The sequence below is a fragment of the Rhinichthys klamathensis genome, unplaced genomic scaffold, assembly GCF_029890125.1.
Source record: "Rhinichthys klamathensis goyatoka isolate OS25496 unplaced genomic scaffold, OSU_Roscu_1.1 h1tg000357l_1, whole genome shotgun sequence".
In the NCBI taxonomy this organism is placed as follows: domain Eukaryota; kingdom Metazoa; phylum Chordata; class Actinopteri; order Cypriniformes; family Leuciscidae; genus Rhinichthys; species Rhinichthys klamathensis.
The window spans coordinates 19,669-37,202 of NW_026606866.1; the positions used below are offsets into that span (position 1 = coordinate 19,669).

General features: G+C 39.9%; 1 protein-coding gene across 1 annotated transcript in view; it reads left to right on the top strand.

Annotated features, from left to right (window-relative positions):
• The window catches only part of ptprga (protein tyrosine phosphatase receptor type Ga), a gene marked incomplete at its 5' end in the record, with an annotated part of 120,600 nt that overhangs the window by 10,765 nt on the left and 92,301 nt on the right, over positions 1-17,534 (top strand). Inside the window, 4 exons of the mRNA XM_056232857.1 lie at positions 2,385-2,569; positions 6,814-6,922; positions 7,034-7,083; positions 7,799-8,561. Of these exons, the coding sequence (XP_056088832.1) occupies positions 2,385-2,569; positions 6,814-6,922; positions 7,034-7,083; positions 7,799-8,561 (1,107 nt within the window). The remainder of the gene's footprint in view (positions 1-2,384; positions 2,570-6,813; positions 6,923-7,033; positions 7,084-7,798; positions 8,562-17,534) is intronic.

The following is a 17,534-nucleotide window of genomic DNA, read 5'->3' on the forward strand; positions in this document are numbered from 1 at the left end:
GTTAACAAAAAATGAACTGTTGATTAAAATATTAAATCATTGGGGGTGGAAATGAAGAGGTTTGGATTTGAAGCTGGTAACCCAAAGCACAATAGTGACATCAGAATAACAATATTCATGATTCTGAAGCTGAAAACAGAATTATTTTAGATGAATATTTGCACTCTGTCACTGACTAGATATATTTAAAATAATGTAGGCCACTTTTTACTGGTAAAATAAGACATTTGGCATTATCAGGACACACAAATATTCCCCCATTATACATTATGGTAGTTTAATGTAGTACTGACAATAAAACTCTGTAAACCGTAACACTTTACTTGAAGGGGTGTGCATAAGACTGACATGACACCTTCATAACCATGACATGACATATGTCATGAATATGAAGTAGGGTTTATGCATGTTTATGACAACTATCATTAAGTGTCTTTCGCTCAATAATGACATTTTGAATGCAAATATGACATTGTTTAAGATGTCTTTGTTATGACACCTTGACATAAACCATAACATCATAACCTGTCAGTGTCTTTGTCATGACAACTTGACATTAACTTAAGTTAAACTGTCATGTGGTTGGTTTTGACACTGGCTGTCATAAGGCCATTATAACTGTGTCATGAATATTTTTCGTGACCTCGACTACAGTGGTACAAATTGAATTTGTCATTAAACAGTTATAATGGCTTCATGACAGCCAATGTCAACACCAACCACCTGACAGTTTAATGTAATGTTAACTAATAAAGCTAAGTGGTTTCTTAAGTTTGATAATTAATCTGCTATGTCATGTTTATGACAGGTTGTGTTGTCTTAGTAATGTCAAGTTTTCATGACAAAGAAACTGACAGGTTATGATGTATTGGTTTATGTCAAGGTGTCATAACAAAGACATCTCAAACAATGTCAGATTTGCATTAAAAATGTCATAATTGAGCGAATGACACTTAATGACAGTTGTTATAAACATGCATAAACCCTACTTCATATTCATAACATGTGTCATGTCATGGTTATGAAGGTGTCATGTTAGTCTTATGCACACCCCTTCAAGTAAAGTGTTACCCTTTAAGGTTTTCTCGCACAGTAATTTTCATTTTGGGTGAACTATACACAATACATATTGTTGCATTTTTGTTCTGTGATATATTGTGACACGATATGTTGTTACGCACCTAGTCAATACTGCTGGAATTCCTTTCTTCTTTGTTACAATAAAAGCCAATAAAGAAACAAAAAGTGGTGCAGAACTGTGTACCAGAGTATTTCGGCTTTTCTATAAGCAGCATTTTTTATGCATTGGTCGAAACAGACGATTCGTATTTGAGGTGCCTGAGCATTGATGCTGGCGTCTGTGAACGGCTCTCTCATGTTCCTGTTCCTCATTTGAATTCTTGTAATATGCACTATTGTGTTAGTGATTGGAAAGTGCATACGTTCATGTAAGTAATAAAGCACGGCAGGTTTTAGGACATAATACGACAGCAAAATCATCAATTTCACATTGTTTGCGTTTATGGTTACAATTCATTATTGTTTATCTTTTAGGTATATGAATTAAAAGCCGTAAGAGAACATCGTAATAGTTCCACCTGGACACTCTTTTGATCACTATATTTGATGTGCCATGATTTGAGACCCGCTGATTTGAATCGTGAATACCTTTTAGGATGAAAATTGCAAATATGCAAATTGGGATGTTCATGAGCTTTTGAACGTAATTCTTCCATAAACTGCAGGCTGTTGAAATGTCTAAAGTCTTATTTAAAGGACAAGCTTCCATCCTCAAATGTCAAAGTCATGTTTGTGTGCTATAATCATCAGTGCATGCCATCTGTGTGAAAGCCGGTCTTTATGCAGTAGGATTGCGGCTGGAGTCACTATTACTTCTCTCATGATTAGAGCTAATAGAGGCTTCGGAGAGAGGAGTGATGGTAGAATTAGTTTAATTAGCATTGTTTTGGATGTAATGGCTCCCCTGTGGCTGTGGGAGGGAGTGTGTGGAGGTGTGCTCTTGTCTGTGTTGCAAATGTGTGCATGCATTTTAGGAGCACCAAAACTAAAGCAAATGTAGGGCTTCTTCTGTCCGATTTCTCTCTGAATAGAAGCTCACCCCCACGCACGCTGTTAGCCGCCAGAAACTGTGGCACGCTCGTGATTAAACACCTTCTGCTGGGGAGATTAACAGCAACTTGGATGATGCCGGTGTTTACAGAGGGCATGACACAATTCAGGACACGTGAAAGCCAAGTATATGTAGTCAGTAGTCTAACAGAGCCATCTAGTGGCTGTGGGATCTAAGGGCACCAATGGAGCTCAAGGCTAGAATGCTGGCAAAGAGGTAAACACACACGTTTCTTCTCTCGTCTCTCACGCAGCGTGCAGCAGTGCCCCGATCAACATGAACGTCCAGCACATGAACAAGACCGCGCTAGTGGTCCGATGGTCCCGTCCGGAGATCACCTACGATCCGCCCATCATCAGCTACCTCATTTCCTACAGCTGGACCAGGAACGACGAGTCATACGAGGAGACGTATGTCAAAGGGAGCGATCAGAAACTGGTGAGAATGTGTTTTCTGTGTGTAATGGTCATCAGTATCTCACAATTGATAAGTTATTCGCAACGTTATGCTTTAAAGGAAACATGGAGGAGCATTCGCAACACACTTAACTTCCTTACTGTGACATATTTCTGGGTTAAACTGAATATTTATTGGGAAAAAATATTGGTGAGGGGTTCTGTGTGCTTTTTGTGTTTGAATTGGTCATCTACACCACAATATCTCACAATAAACCCAGCAAATGATTAAATAAGCATCTTTAAAGACCACATGCAATGGCATTCCTATCACACTTAACTTTAATGAAATGTTTATATAGTTTAAAAGTGGGGTGTGAAATTTACTGAAACTGAATTTTCAGTGTGAAACATTGTGATGAGGAATTGTTTTTGTTTTTGTTTGTTTGTTTGTTATCTATACCACAATATTTCCCAAAAATAATTAAATATCCCACTTATACTTATAAAAGTGTCACCGGCCCACCGGTGGGCCCAAATCCATTACATTTTTAAAACAGTAATATCCTATACTAAACCTAAACTAATCTTGACAAACTATATATCATTTGAAAGCTTACAATCTCTAGTTTCCATATTTTCAGAGGAGCCGTAACTTATCAATTTGCAACAAGAATATTTTCATACTCCTAAGGCGTGTTTAGACCTTTCTTTTGAAATAGTGATGAACATGAAAAATCATGAAAGAAGGGTAGAAACCTCGGTTTGTTTTCATGCCAAGAGTTCAAAAGATAGCATCCATTCAGTTATTTGAAAAAAAAAAAATCTGAATTTTTTTTAAGTATAAAGAAAAAAATTATAGATTCACCATTTGTGATGTGGCAGCGAGCTATAACGCACATACTTGTTCTTTTTGTGTGTTTCTGAGAGGTTGAATTCATATCAAAATCTGCCAAACTTCTCATATTACTTCTGAATAGGATGTCTACTTCATAAATTGTATGAAAATTGTGGAAATAATGGTTCATATCACTCAAAACACATATGGAAATGGCGGCGCCCTTATATGGGCAGTAATGGAGTCTGGTTGTGCCCTAGTGGAAGCATTCGGTACTGCGCCCACACACACTCTCACTGAAAGCTCATCTTTTGAGATATCAACCTAAAATTTGAAACACGACTTGTTCAGATTTTTGGCTTTGATTTATTTATTTATTTATTTATTTATTTTTTGCAGTTTTAGAGTCGCCCAGGTTTTGAAAAAATATTTATTTTATATAAAATATGAATAATAAATTTTTTTACATTGTACATTTTCATAAACTCAAACTTCAATAACTTTTTTTCTGTTTCACTTTCTTAATTTATTTTACTTCTACAAAAATCTGCCAAATGTCTTCTTTAAAACGAGACCAATCTTACGTCTATATTCCAAAGCATTCTTGAATTACAACCATTTAAGTTCAAAATGTGCATTTTCATGTATATTCAAAAAAGAGGGGTGACAGTAGCATGATATAACAATCACAATGTGCTTTACTTCCATAAAGTGACATATTTCCAATATTGTTGAGGGATTCCGTGTGTTTGTATTGGTCATCTACACCACAACATCTCACAATAAACCCAGCAAAGGATTAAATAAGCATCTCTAAAGACCTCATGAAATGGCATTCGCAACATGCTCAACTTTCATAATGTGACAAATTTCCTAGTTAAACTGAATTTTCAGAAAGAAAAATATATAGGATAGGACTTGATTTGAACCTTCCTAATATTTTTATAAATACTTTTATTCAATTGTAATACATGTTTCTAATGTATTGGTTCATTTTAGGGCTGTCAAACGATTAATCGCATCCAAAATAAAAGTTTGTGTTTACATAATATATGTGTGTGTACTGTGTATAATTATTTTGTATAAATGCACACATGTGTATATATTTAAGAAAAATATGTTATTTATATAAGGAATGTTAATATTTATATAAAATGTACATTATATATAGTCTATATTCAGTATGCAAATATTTCTTAAATACACATGCATGTGTGGGTATTTATGTATTCAAAATAATTATACACCGTACACACACATATATTATGTAAACACAAACTTTTATTTTGGATGCGATTAATCGTTTGACAGCCCTAGTTCATTTTGATTTCTGCTTGTCCTTAAGCAATAACCATTCCAGGTCTCAGATCTGTTCTTGGAGTGTCTGAATGTGGGGATGTTGATATTATGCCTGTAAAGCCGGGGCTCGTGGATAATATCCTGTAATCTGTCCTCCGCCAGAGCGTGTTTGCAGGAGTGTGACTGTGAATAAAGTCTGTATTTTAGGCCGTCAGCAGGGGGGCGCCGCGGTACACGCTGACCTCGAGACCCACCATTTGAAAATACTAATGCACTAAAACTGTTTAAGAGGCGGAGATGTGTTTTAGTCTCATTTCTCTTGACTTTCTATCAAGCACACTCGGTGGGCTGTGAAATGTATAACAGGCTGAGATTTCTGATTCTCTAGTCCGCAGGGGGCTGTGAGGCGACGAGATTTTGGTTCATTTTGTTCTCAAATATTTCAGTGTGCAATTTGAAAATGGCATTACAGAACATCATCATTAGATTCACTCCTTTCCCAAATTCCTCTCTATTTTTCATTGTTCCTCCCTCTTTTCTTTTAAGTTCTTCATTTCCATTTTTATTCCCCCTCTCGTCCCAAGATGCTGCTATCTGGGTCAAATTAGCGGCCGACTCCAGATCAATAGAGAAAGAGTTTTTACTCCTTTCCACTTATAATAATAACCCAACACCACAGTGTAATATTTGAGTCGGGGTCCTTTAAAGAGTGAACTCGCATAAATCAGAAAGGTGTTGGTGCATGTGGAGAGGAACTGACGCCATTTACTTAGTGCAAGATTTACAAATCCCTCAAGCCCTCGGCACTTTCCAGCAGACCCCGGGGAGGTGAAGTGAGTTATGGTAATGGCTATTGCTCATACACTTAGAATTGTATTGAATCTTCATTTCTCCGAGATGAAATGAGGCTGCCTGCGTCAGGATCAAACAGGCCCCAATGAAGGAAATGGAGTTAAAAGGTGGCCGTACCCGCCTGTCGAAGTCCATCTGCTGTCGAGTGTGTGCCTGCTGAAGGCCGGCCTGCACTGACATTTACACGTTCTTTTTGTCAAATATTTTCACTAATGTGTTTCAGCTACCAATAAGAATGAAGTGTTTCTAGCTCCTTTGAACTCATTTTAAAATATTTAAATTCAACTCTTTTCAATTACAGTCTTTATTCATAGTCCCACTTCAAACAGTTGTTCAGATTTTGTCTACTTACAGTTTCAGTCGAGCTGATTTATTATTATTATGTCCTTCTTTTACATAATCTGGGTCTGTAAATTCTGTCGTCATTTACTCGCCCTCAAGTTGTTCCAAACCTGAATGAGTTTCTTTCTCCTGCTGAACACAAAAGAAGATATTTTGAAGAATATGGGTAACCAAACAGTTGATTTTTCCATACTAAGTCAATTGATCCCATCATCTGTTTGATTACCCATATTCTTCAAAATATCGTTCAGCAGGAGAAAGAAATTCACACAGGTTTGGAACAACTTGAGAGTGAGTATTTTATGATTTTTGGCTGAACTATCTCTTTAAAATATTATACTGAAGTGTAATATTTAGGTTGTTTGTTCTGATCCCTAAAGCTGGGTATGAACAATAAGCAAACACATTACTAATTAAATTTTGCGTCCTTTAATTTCATTAAACACTACATTGTATATCGACACTAATCTAAAGTGTTCTGTATGTTAATATGTTCTCAGAAAGATCCTAACAATGTTGCATAATTTATTGATAAAGGCGTGCATTATATAAGCAGCCTTTAAAAATAAATCATTGCCTCTCTTTGTGTCCCAGCTGAGCAGCTCAGAGTGCTTTAGGTGGTAATGAATGTTATGCGAGGCAGAGACTGATAGAGACTGTCTATTTTCAATGCTAATGACTTGAGAAGAAAGGTGTTACCGTCAAGCGAAGAAGAGGAGAACAAGCTGTTCACCTTCGTCCTCCAGACCTCTGTCAGGAGAGGTCACACTTCAAAGTGTGTGTGTGAGTGTGTCGACCACTCTTCTTTTGTGTTTTGACTGTGGACGCGTCAGATGATAACCTCGACTTTTTGGACGTATCCTGGCGTGTTTATGTACTGTATATGTAACATTGTGTGTGTGTGTGTGTGTGTGTGTGTGTGTGTGTGTGTGTGTGTGTGTGTGTGTGTGTTTCAGGAGGTTGTCATCACACCGGTGTCGGCGGATGTGCTGTACCTGTTCCGCGTCCAGGCCGTGTGTTTGAATGACAAGCGCAGTGACTTCAGCCAGAGCATGCTCTTCAGAGGTGCAGAGCTACACACACACACACACACACAAAGACTTTACCAATGATATTCTGATTGTTGTTTTTAAACGTGTTCCGTCTCATTTATATGCATCTACTGTGTTTTGGTAGCCAACACCACCAGGATATTTGAGGGCACGAGAATAGTCAAAACTGGGATGGTGAGTTTGCATCTGTCCAGCAGGGGGCAGAACTCTCTTTACTCTTCGCAATGGCAAATAAAATACATTTTATTTGTATTTCTTGTATAATAATAATAATGTATAATAATTTGAATAATAATATAGACAATATAGAAGTATATTTATACAAAAAATGATATTCAACTATGAATCAGAGTTATGCTTGGAAAGATGACTCAAAAATTGTGAATTATGTGCATCTTTTAGAATTTATTTTATCTTTTATTTGTATTTCTTAAAACAAAATAACATAACTAATATAATGTGTTTTTTACAAATACTAATTTTACAATCATTTAATAATAGTAGAAGGTATAGAAATATATTTATTCAATAATTACATGATTTAAATAAATATATATTTGTTTTCTTCTGTATTATTTATTTTTGAAAATATATATATAGATATGTATAATAGGCTAATCATATGTTTTAAAAACATGAAAATAAATAATAAATGTATATATAATTATAAATTGTAATTTATTTTAGAAAGTATTAAAATGCATATTTATACTACAATTATACATAAATAAATCCAAAGTTATGCCTGAAAAAGAGTATTTTAAACAATGTCCTGAAACCTGTTGGGCTCACCGGACTCGCATGATGTGCACAGATTTCATCTTTTAGAATCAATGCAGAGGTAAATAAAGTGTTTGTCTTCTTCTTCTTCTTCTTCTTCCTCTTCTAGCCAACTGTCTCCCCAGCCTCCTCCGCGGACATGGCTCCCATCAGCTCCGGTTCCTCCACCTGGACCTCCTCCGGTCTTCCCTTCTCCTTCGTGTCAATGGCGACTGGGATCGGCCCCTCTTCCAGCGGGAGCCAGGCGACGGTGGCGTCTGTGGTGACCAGCACCCTCCTGGCGGGTTTGGGCTTCAGTGGAGGGGTCATCTCCTCCTTCCCCAGTTCAGTCTGGCCCAGCAGACCTCCTCCCTCGAGCCCTGCTCCTGCCTCCACACGCCAGACCCCTGCAGCCGCCGAACAGCCCTCCTCCCCGGCCTCAGACACAGAGAGCCCCGGGGCTGAGGACGGGGCCGAGAAGGGAGGGAAGGGCGAGGATGAGGACGGAGAAAAGAACGGAGAAGAGGAAGAGGAAGAGGAGGAGGAGAAAGGTGCCGAGAGCAGAGACAGCAGAGTTCCAGACGATGTGGAAAAGCAAAGGAACAGCTCCGTGACGAAAGACCCGCCCACAGCAACACCAGATTCCACAGCCAAAGAGAAAGGAGGAAGCAGGAAGGCGGAAAACAGCACAGCGCCATCTGGTGTCCCGGAGGACGAGGTGGAGAGAGACACACCCAGAGCAGGGGAAGAGGACACGCAGGTGCTGCCGACCAGAGAGCCAGAGAGTGATGATAATGTGACGGCAGTAATAGAGCCTCCAGACAGCATGACTCAGACCAGCAAACCCAGCAGAGGAGACCGCAACCACCTGCCGCCTTTCTCTATTCACACAGGTTAGAAACCAGCAATGTTTTTGGTGGGGGGAGGGGGGGTTGCATTCGTATCTCAACCTTTGACTCCAAGGCCCCCCATTGACCACAACAATATTCAAAGGCCCCATGACGGGTTTTTTCTATTTTATCCATTAAAATATTTGTATAGCTTGGCATAAATACAAAATTGTATATTCATAAAATATATAAAAATGGCAATTGAGAAGGGTTACTATAGTTAACTAATACTAAAACCATATATATATAGTCAAGTCAAGTCAAGTCAAATATATTTATATAGCGCTTTTCACAATACAGATTGTATCAAAGCTGCTTCACAGTATCAATCAAAACAACTTAACAGTGTTTGCTTATTACTGGAAAAAGACATCCAAGTCCCGGATATATAGTGAAATGTTATAACTTTTTTTTTAATTGTTTTCTATTTTAATACATTTAAAAACTTAATTTATTCCTGTGATGTTAAAGCAACATTTTCAGCATGATTACTCCAGTCTTCAGTGCCACGTGATCCTTCAGAAATCACTCTACACTGAACAACATTATAAACGCAACACTTTTGTTTTTGCCCCCATTTCTCATGAGCTGAACTCAAAGATATAAGACTTTTTCTATGTACACAAAAGGCCCATTTTCTCTCAAATATTGTCCACAAATCTGCCTAAATCTGTGTTAGTGAGCACTTCTCCTGAGCCGAGATCATCCGTCCCCCGCACAGGTGTGGCGTATCAGATGCGGATTACACAGCAGGATTACTGCACAGGTGTGCCTTAGGCTGCCCACAATAAAAGGCCACTCTAAAATGTGCTTTATAGGTTTATAATTTTGTTCAGTGTGTGTATATATATATATATACACTCACCGGCCACTTTATTAGGTACACCTGTCCAACTGCTCGTTAACACTTAATTTCTAAGCAGCCAATCACATGGCGGCAACTCAGTGCATTTAGGCATGTAGACATGGTCAAGACAATCTCCTGCAGTTCAAACCGAGCATCAGTATGGGGAAGAAAGGTGATTTGAGTGACTTTGAACGTGGCATGATTGTTGGTGCCAGAAGGGCTGGTCTGAGTATTTCAGAAACTGCTAATCTACTGGGATTTTCACGCACAACCATCTCTAGGGTTTACAGAGAATGGTCCGAAAAAGAAAAAACATCCAGTGAGCGGCAGTTCTGTGGGCGGAAATGCCTTGTTGGTGCCAGAGGTCAGAGGAGAATGGCCAGACTGGTTCGAGCTGATAGAAGGGCAACAGTGACTGAAATAACCACTCGTTACAACCGAGGTATGCAGCAAAGCATTTGTGAAGCCACAACACGCACAACCTTGAGGCGGATGGGCTACAACAGCAGAAGACTCCACCGGGTACCACTCATCTCCACTACAAATAGGAAAAAGAGGCTACAATTTGCAAGAGCTCACCAAAATTGAACAGTTGAAGACTGGAAAAATGTTGCCTGGTCTGATGAGTCTCGATTTCTGTTGAGACATTCAGATGTTAGAGTCAGAATTTGGCGTAAACAGAATGAGAACATGGAACCATCATGCCTTGTTACCACTGTGCAGGCTGGTGGTGGTGGTGTAATGGTGTGGGGGATGTTTTCCTGGCACACTTTAGGCCCCTTAGTGCCAATTGGGCATCGTTTAAATGCCACGGCCTACCTGAGCATTGTTTCTGACCATGTCCATCCCTTTATGGCCACCATGTACCCATCCTCTGATGGCTACTTCCACCATGTCACAAAGCTCTAATCATTTCAAATTGGTTTCTTGAACATGACAATGAGTTCACTGTACTAAAATGGCCTCCACAGTCACCAGATCTCAACCCAATAGAGCATCTTTGGGATGTGGTGGAACGGGAGATTCGCATCATGGATGTGCAGCCGACAAATCTGCGGCAACTGTGTGATGCCATCATGTCAATATGGACCAAACTCCCTGAGGAATGCTTCCAGCACCTTGTTGAATCTATGCCACGAAGAATTGAGGCAGTTCTGAAGGCAAAAGGGGGTCCAACCCGTTACTAGCATGGGGTACCTAATAAAGTGGCCGGTGAGTGTATATACTGTATATATATATGTGTACAGGGTCCGAAATTAACACCCGCCAAGCGCCAAATGCGGGTAGATTTTCCGTTTGGCGAGTAAATCTCAAAAGGCCATCCGCCACACTGGCGGGTGAATGTTCATACCAAAATAGTAATGTAATAAAATGTTTATTACAATTGCATTTTGTAATGTTATAAAATATCTGGCATGAGGGCTCGGATTTGTTGTGTTTGCCAGTAGGGATGGCGATTGAACTGCTGCGCGCACTCTTTCTCTTCGGAGCAGGCGAAAGTGTAAACAAGGCTTCACCGTCTCCTAAGCGCTGTCTTGCTCTCTCTCCCTGGCACAGATTAATCAAAATAAATCGACACGATGGTAAAAGGTCGGGAAATTTTTTCTTCTTCTGAATTACCGCTGGGTGTGAATTGTGCTAAAATACCTTATCCTCTCAGAAAAGCGTTCCGCACATTCAGCTGACATAAACCACACTTTAAATAAACGAAAAAACCTATCCAGTGATTAAATGTTTTCTGTGTTGACACAACCCTTGTGGGATGTCCCAACCGCCGGGATAATCACACAACGCGAACACATCCGATAATGACACGTCCGATTCGCGAACTAATGACTCCTTTGAACCGATTCATTTTAATGAATGGTTAAAACAACTGATATTTCCAGTCCTTCAGTTACTGATCGGATCAGTCAAGAGTAAATGGAGTAGAAAAATAGGCTAAAAAGTACTACCTTTTTTTTTTTTTTTTATAATTATAATATATTATTATTGCATATATTTTATTAAATATACAATTAATACATTTCATTTGTACAGAACTATTTTCATAGGCACCACCACAAAAATATTATTTTAATGTGTGTAAATTGTGTAATATGTGTGTAAATAAAAGTAAAAATGGAAAATAATAGACCAGAAATATAATGACAAAAATGTTTAAATATACCTATATATAAATTAATGTATATTTGACACAAAAAGTCTGTTTATTATTTTGGCCGGTAAAAAATATGCTTGGCTGGTGGATTTTTTCATCTACCAGTCCCCGTGGCAGGTGAGCCAAAAAGTTAATTTCGACCCTGTATATAGTGATGTTAGGTCTGACACCGACGCTCCGAAGCTTGCTTCAAACTCGATCGGTCCTTGCAATGAACCACTGCTTCGGAGCTTGTATCATTACGTCACTAGTCACGTGAAAATGACGTCTGAAGCAAACACACTGCTTCACTCCTGTAGTGAACCACCTGACTGCTTTGACAGCCCGATCCAGTGTTGACAGGTTTGAAACCTGGCGGCTGTATTTCTTATAAAAGTGAAGCCAAACCATGGCAACACCGTGGGTTGTAGTAGTCAGTGTTTGGATTGGCGTTATTGTTGAGGAGAGTGGATTTTATTTTTTATTATTAATTAGAGAACATATGAACATTGTTACATAAAAACATGCATCCAAGACAGAAACTTCAAAAACCCTCTGCTACATTATACAAGTAAAACCAGTTACACAAGCACCTCCTTTTCAACATACAAAAATATCAGTCCCACCAGTTAAGTTATAGAGTTCTGCTTCCTACAGCTAAACAAGATAAAGCTTTCACACATGATGCTGCCCTGCTAAAAAAAAAACTATAGAAAACATTACAGAAATTCTATTGGATTTAATGGTTTACATTATGGAATTTTATTGGTTTTCATAGGAATTTTATTGGTTGTAATGGGAATTATAGTGGTCTCTGTGGGTCTCTGATATGTGTTGGGTTATATTGGTAGGGGCATTAAATCCTAATGGAATATGTCCCAAACACACTACAAAAAAGAAATTCTTTTATTTTGTTTATTCTTTTATATTTTATTCTATTATCATTTTAATAGAAACCATTAGAATTTCTGTGATGGTTTCCAACTTTTTTTAAGCTGGTCTGATCTTCTGTCTTTGTCTAAAGAAATAATTACACACACACATTATGCTTAATGTTTTATTATCAAGGTGAACACATGAAATTCATCAGTATCTGTAAACTTCACCTACATAAATGAGTTTCACAGCACTAACACTGTTTCAGCTTTGATCGCCTCGGTAAACACGTAATAAACGGGGCTAACATAAGCCTACTGGCATTTTATGGTTGTCAGCTTTGTTGCATTACATTTACTTCACCAGGAGATGGTGCTGCAATTTCTCTCTGAATGAAGCTTCGAGTAATGAACCATTTTCGACACAATTGTATCGGAAAGCAATAATGCTTCGAAACGCTTCATTTGGCCATCACTACCTGTATGTGTTACGATGTAGGCAGGAATGAAGCAGAGAGTGAATCCAAATGCAAGCACTTTAATAAACCAACAAACAGGTAATCCAGGGTAAACTCAGAACTCGGACTACAAGCAACATTAAACAACAACCGACAGCAAACAACTGAAACACAGGGGTTTAAATACACAGACAAACAAACAAGATAACAAGGGGGGCGTGGTTAATAAGAGACACCTGGGGAGACTAATAAACCTAACGGGGAACAGCTGAACATGAAAAGACAGGGAAACACATGGCAGACAACAACAAGGAACAAAATCCCAAACCCACACCGTGACAGTATGTGTACATATAAAATTCAGGATAATTTGTTTCTGATATTCAAACAAAATCACAACAAAACTATTTAAACTTGTATTTAAAATCAAAAAGTAATTGTGTATGACTTGACTGCCCTCGTCTATGATGAGCATGTTTGTATTTTCTGAATTCAAATTTTTGGGGAAATAAATTAAAAATGTCATAGTGATACAACTTTCTGTCCTGATATTATAATTAAGGAAAAAAACATCATCAGACAAATGAAATTCTTGAAAAGAAAACCTTTAGTTGTTAGAAATAATATTTATTTCCAAGAAGAAGAAAATAAATGTTTTACTGCTTATAAATATTTGAAAAACTTTTTTAATGGCCAAAGTCATGTAATGCTTCCAATACGCAGAAACATCATTCTTGATGGTGACACCGCATGACGTATTTCCTTTGATGAGGAAACGGAGACCTGGAGGTGTACAGCCGTCCTCATCAGCAGTGTGTTGGGGAGTTTGCATGTGCAGCTCCACTCGTCTTTTCTGCAGGAAACATTGTTTAAACCCTTTTTCTTCACACCGTTTTGAGATCCTGTTAGTGTCCCCTGTGAAATGATAGTTTCACTCTCTCACTCTCATTTCTTCCTTTATTTCCAATCTCCTCCATTCCTCTGTCTCACCCTCTTCCTTATCCCCTCTCTTCTCATCCTTCCATCTTTCTTTCCGTTCCCTCTGTTTGTTTCGGAGGCAGAGGGTTGGCCTAGTTTTCCGGTCCAGAGAGGATGAGTGCAGAAAACATTTTCAGCTGGAGGGAGTAAAAAAAAATAGAACGAAACAGAGAAACTCCATATTTAGCTCTATGGCAATGGCGTTATGTTCACTCGTGTGTGTGTGTGCGCGCATGTGTGTGTGTGTGCGCGCATGTGTGTGTGTGTGTGTGTGTGTGTGTGTGTGTGTGTGTGTGTGTGTGTGTGTGTGTGTGTGTGTGTGTGTGTGTGTGTGTGTGTGTGCGTGTGCGTGTGCGGTGCGTGTGTGTGTGTGTGTGTGTGTGTGTGCGTGTGTGCCTGCCAGGAGTTTGAGATCATCTCAGAGTGCTCTTCGTCGCTTGACTGCGTGTGTGTGTGTGTGTGTGTGTGTGTGTGTGTGTGTGTGTGTGTGTGTGTGTGTGTGTGTGTGTGTGTGTGTGTGTGTGTGTGTGTGTGTGTGTGTGTGTGTGTGTGTGTGTGTGTGTGTGTGTGTGTGTGTGTGTGTGTGTGTGGTGAAGCTGTGGTGTTTTAGGATAACAGCATGGATTAGTTAGCAGCATCTCTGGACCACCCGAGGGGAGCTGCAGGTTTTCTGATCTCTCTGTTCTTACTTTCGGGATCTGAGTCTGTGCTTTCCACTGACAGTTTGGGACTTTTGGTATGTTAGTGTGTGTGTGTGTGTGTGTGTGTGTGTGTGTGTGTGTGTGTGTGTGTGTGGGACGTGTTCCTCAGTCAACATCCTTGTTGGTCCTGGAATAGTCTCGCGTAGCCAGACCTTCAGACTGACGGCTGAAGGTCTGGAACTCATAGCAGCTTTCTTTGGCCAAGGCCCGCCCATAAGGCCGTTTGACCGACATGTCAAACAACCAATTACAGTTCGTTTCGTTCAGCGTCACGTTTCGGGGCGTGGAAATGTCCCCACAACAACAGACCGGGTGCAACAAGTCAGTCAGCATAGAAAATCAAAGAAGGAGAAGAAAACTTCAAGAGTCTATGCCGTGAACCTCGCATACTTTTGAGAATCCTACGTTTAGCTGATCTTGATAAATGCTCATTGTCACTCATGTAAACACAACAGTTTTTCTTCCGCAATCACACGTCTGCGCTTTGTTTCCCGGCGGACCGAACATAAACGCGACACTCGCGCCCCCCGGAAATCCGATAAAATTCAACCAATCAGATGACGACTTCGACATTCCTGAAGTGTTTCCAGTTAAGTGTACCATATGCATCAGACGTTCAGCCAGTGTTCCGTGGGCGTGACGTCTGAGGATGAGACTAGTCCTGGAACAGCATCTATATTAACCAAGCAGGTTTTAGGGAAAGGGTCCCAGTGTCCCGCAGAGTTCAGCTCTAACCCTAATCTAACACTCCTGAACCTGCTCATCAAGCTCTTCAGTTTCGCTTGAATATCACAATGCAGGTGTGCTGAAGCTGGTTGGAAATAAACTTTGCAGAACAGTGGTGCCGTGTCCCAATTCACCTACTTATACTATGCTCTAAAAGTATGTACTGTTTTTGTGAAGAAAAAGTACATACTTTTGAGTGTGTAGCAGAATAGTAGGCTGAGTAGGACATATACTTCATCATAATCGTGTCTTTAGCGGACAGCTCAGTTGCTTAGTTACGTGCATCCTGTCACCATTTAAACTGCCCTGTCAATCATCTTGTCACAGTTAAAATCTTCCACATTCAAGTGGCACGTTGTGGGTCTTTTATTCGGATAACTCTCCTTCTGTGTTTGCAATTTGCATAAAGATGCATTTAAAAGTTAAAGGCAGGGTAGGTGATTTGCTCCAGAAACATAACATTTTTGTGATGCTAGTTGAAAGTTTCTTCACAAGCAATCAATAAGTTAAGTGTTATAAATGTTTTTATATACATATACACTCACCTAAAGGATTATTAGGAACACCTGTTCAATTTCTCATTAATGCAATTATCTAATCAACCAATCACATGGCAGTTGCTTCAATGCATTTAGGGGTGTGGTCCTGGTCAAGACAATCTCCTGAACTCCAAACTGAAAGTCAGAATGGGAAAGAAAGGTGATTTAAGCAATTTTGAGCGTGGCATGGTTGTTGGTGCCAGACGGGCCGCTCTGAGTATTTCACAATCTGCTCAGTTACTGGGATTTTCACACACAACCATTTCTAGGGTTTACAAAGAATGGTGTGAAAAGGGAAAAACATCCAGTATGCGGCAGTCCTGTGGGCGAAAATGCCTTGTTGATGCTAGAGGTCAGAGGAGAATGGGCCGACTGATTCAAGCTGATAGAAGAGCAACAGTGACTGAAATAACCACTCGTTACAACCGAGGTATGCAGCAAAGCATTTGTGAAGCCACAACACGCACAACCTTGAGGCGGATGGGCTACAACAGCAGAAGACCCCACCGGGTACCACTCATCTCCACTACAAATAGGAAAAAGAGGCTACAATTTGCAAGAGCTCACCAAAATTGGACAGTTGAAGACTGGAAAAATGTTGCCTGGTCTGATGAGTCTCGATTTCTGTTGAGACATTCAGATGGTAGAGTCAGACTTTGGCGTAAACAGAATGAGAACATGGATCCATCATGCCTTGTTACCACTGTGCAGGCTGGTGGTGGTGGTGTAATGGTGTGGGGGATGTTTTCCTGGCACACTTTAGGCCCCTTAGTGCCAATTGGGCATCGTTTAAATGCCACGGCCGACCAGAGCATTGTTTCTGACCATGTCCATCCCTTTATGGCCACCATGTACCCATCCTCTGATGGCTACTTCCAGCAGGATAATGCACCATGTCACAAAGCTCGAATCATTTCAAATTGGTTTCTTGAACAAGACAATGAGTTCACTGTACTAAAATGGCCCCCACAGTCACCAGATCTCAACCCAATAGAGCATCTTTGGGATGTGGTGGAACGGGAGCTTCGTGCCCTGGATGTGCATCCCACAAATCTCCATCAACTGCAAGATGCTATCCTATCAATATGGGCCAACATTTCTAAAGAATGCTTTCAGCACCTTGTTGAATCAATGCCACGCAGAATTAAGGCAGTTCTGAAGGTGAAAGGGGGTCAAACACAGTATTAGTATGGTGTTCCTAATAATCCTTTAGGTGAGTGTATGTCGTCTGTGGAAGGCGTAGGACCATAAAATGTTCATCCAATCATTGCATTCAGTCCAAATGCAGTGATACGATGTCCTACCTGCCGGTCAACGTATGTATTTCTATACGTCCACACACCTGCTCGCAGACATCACACGTCATCAGTGTGTTTCATGCTATGCAGAGGTAAGGTCCGTGCGCACCGAGTCCGAAATTTTCATATGTGTTTTTTCGTTTTCATTATTCGGAAACGATCGGATAATTATCAAAACGCCTGTCAAAATGCTTGCTACGGATGCAATAAACGCAGAAAATCGAATCCGATACAAATTTTTTTATGACGGACGAAAGTTTCAGAGGCAGTGTGCAAACATCATTGACATAATGTGAGGTCGTATTTATTTTTTAACAAGCGAAAATTTCGGACGAGAATTTCAGTGCGCAAGGACCTTTAGACAGAGGTCAGTCACCGAGCAGCGCAACCGAAACAACAGGTCCTCCTGAACCA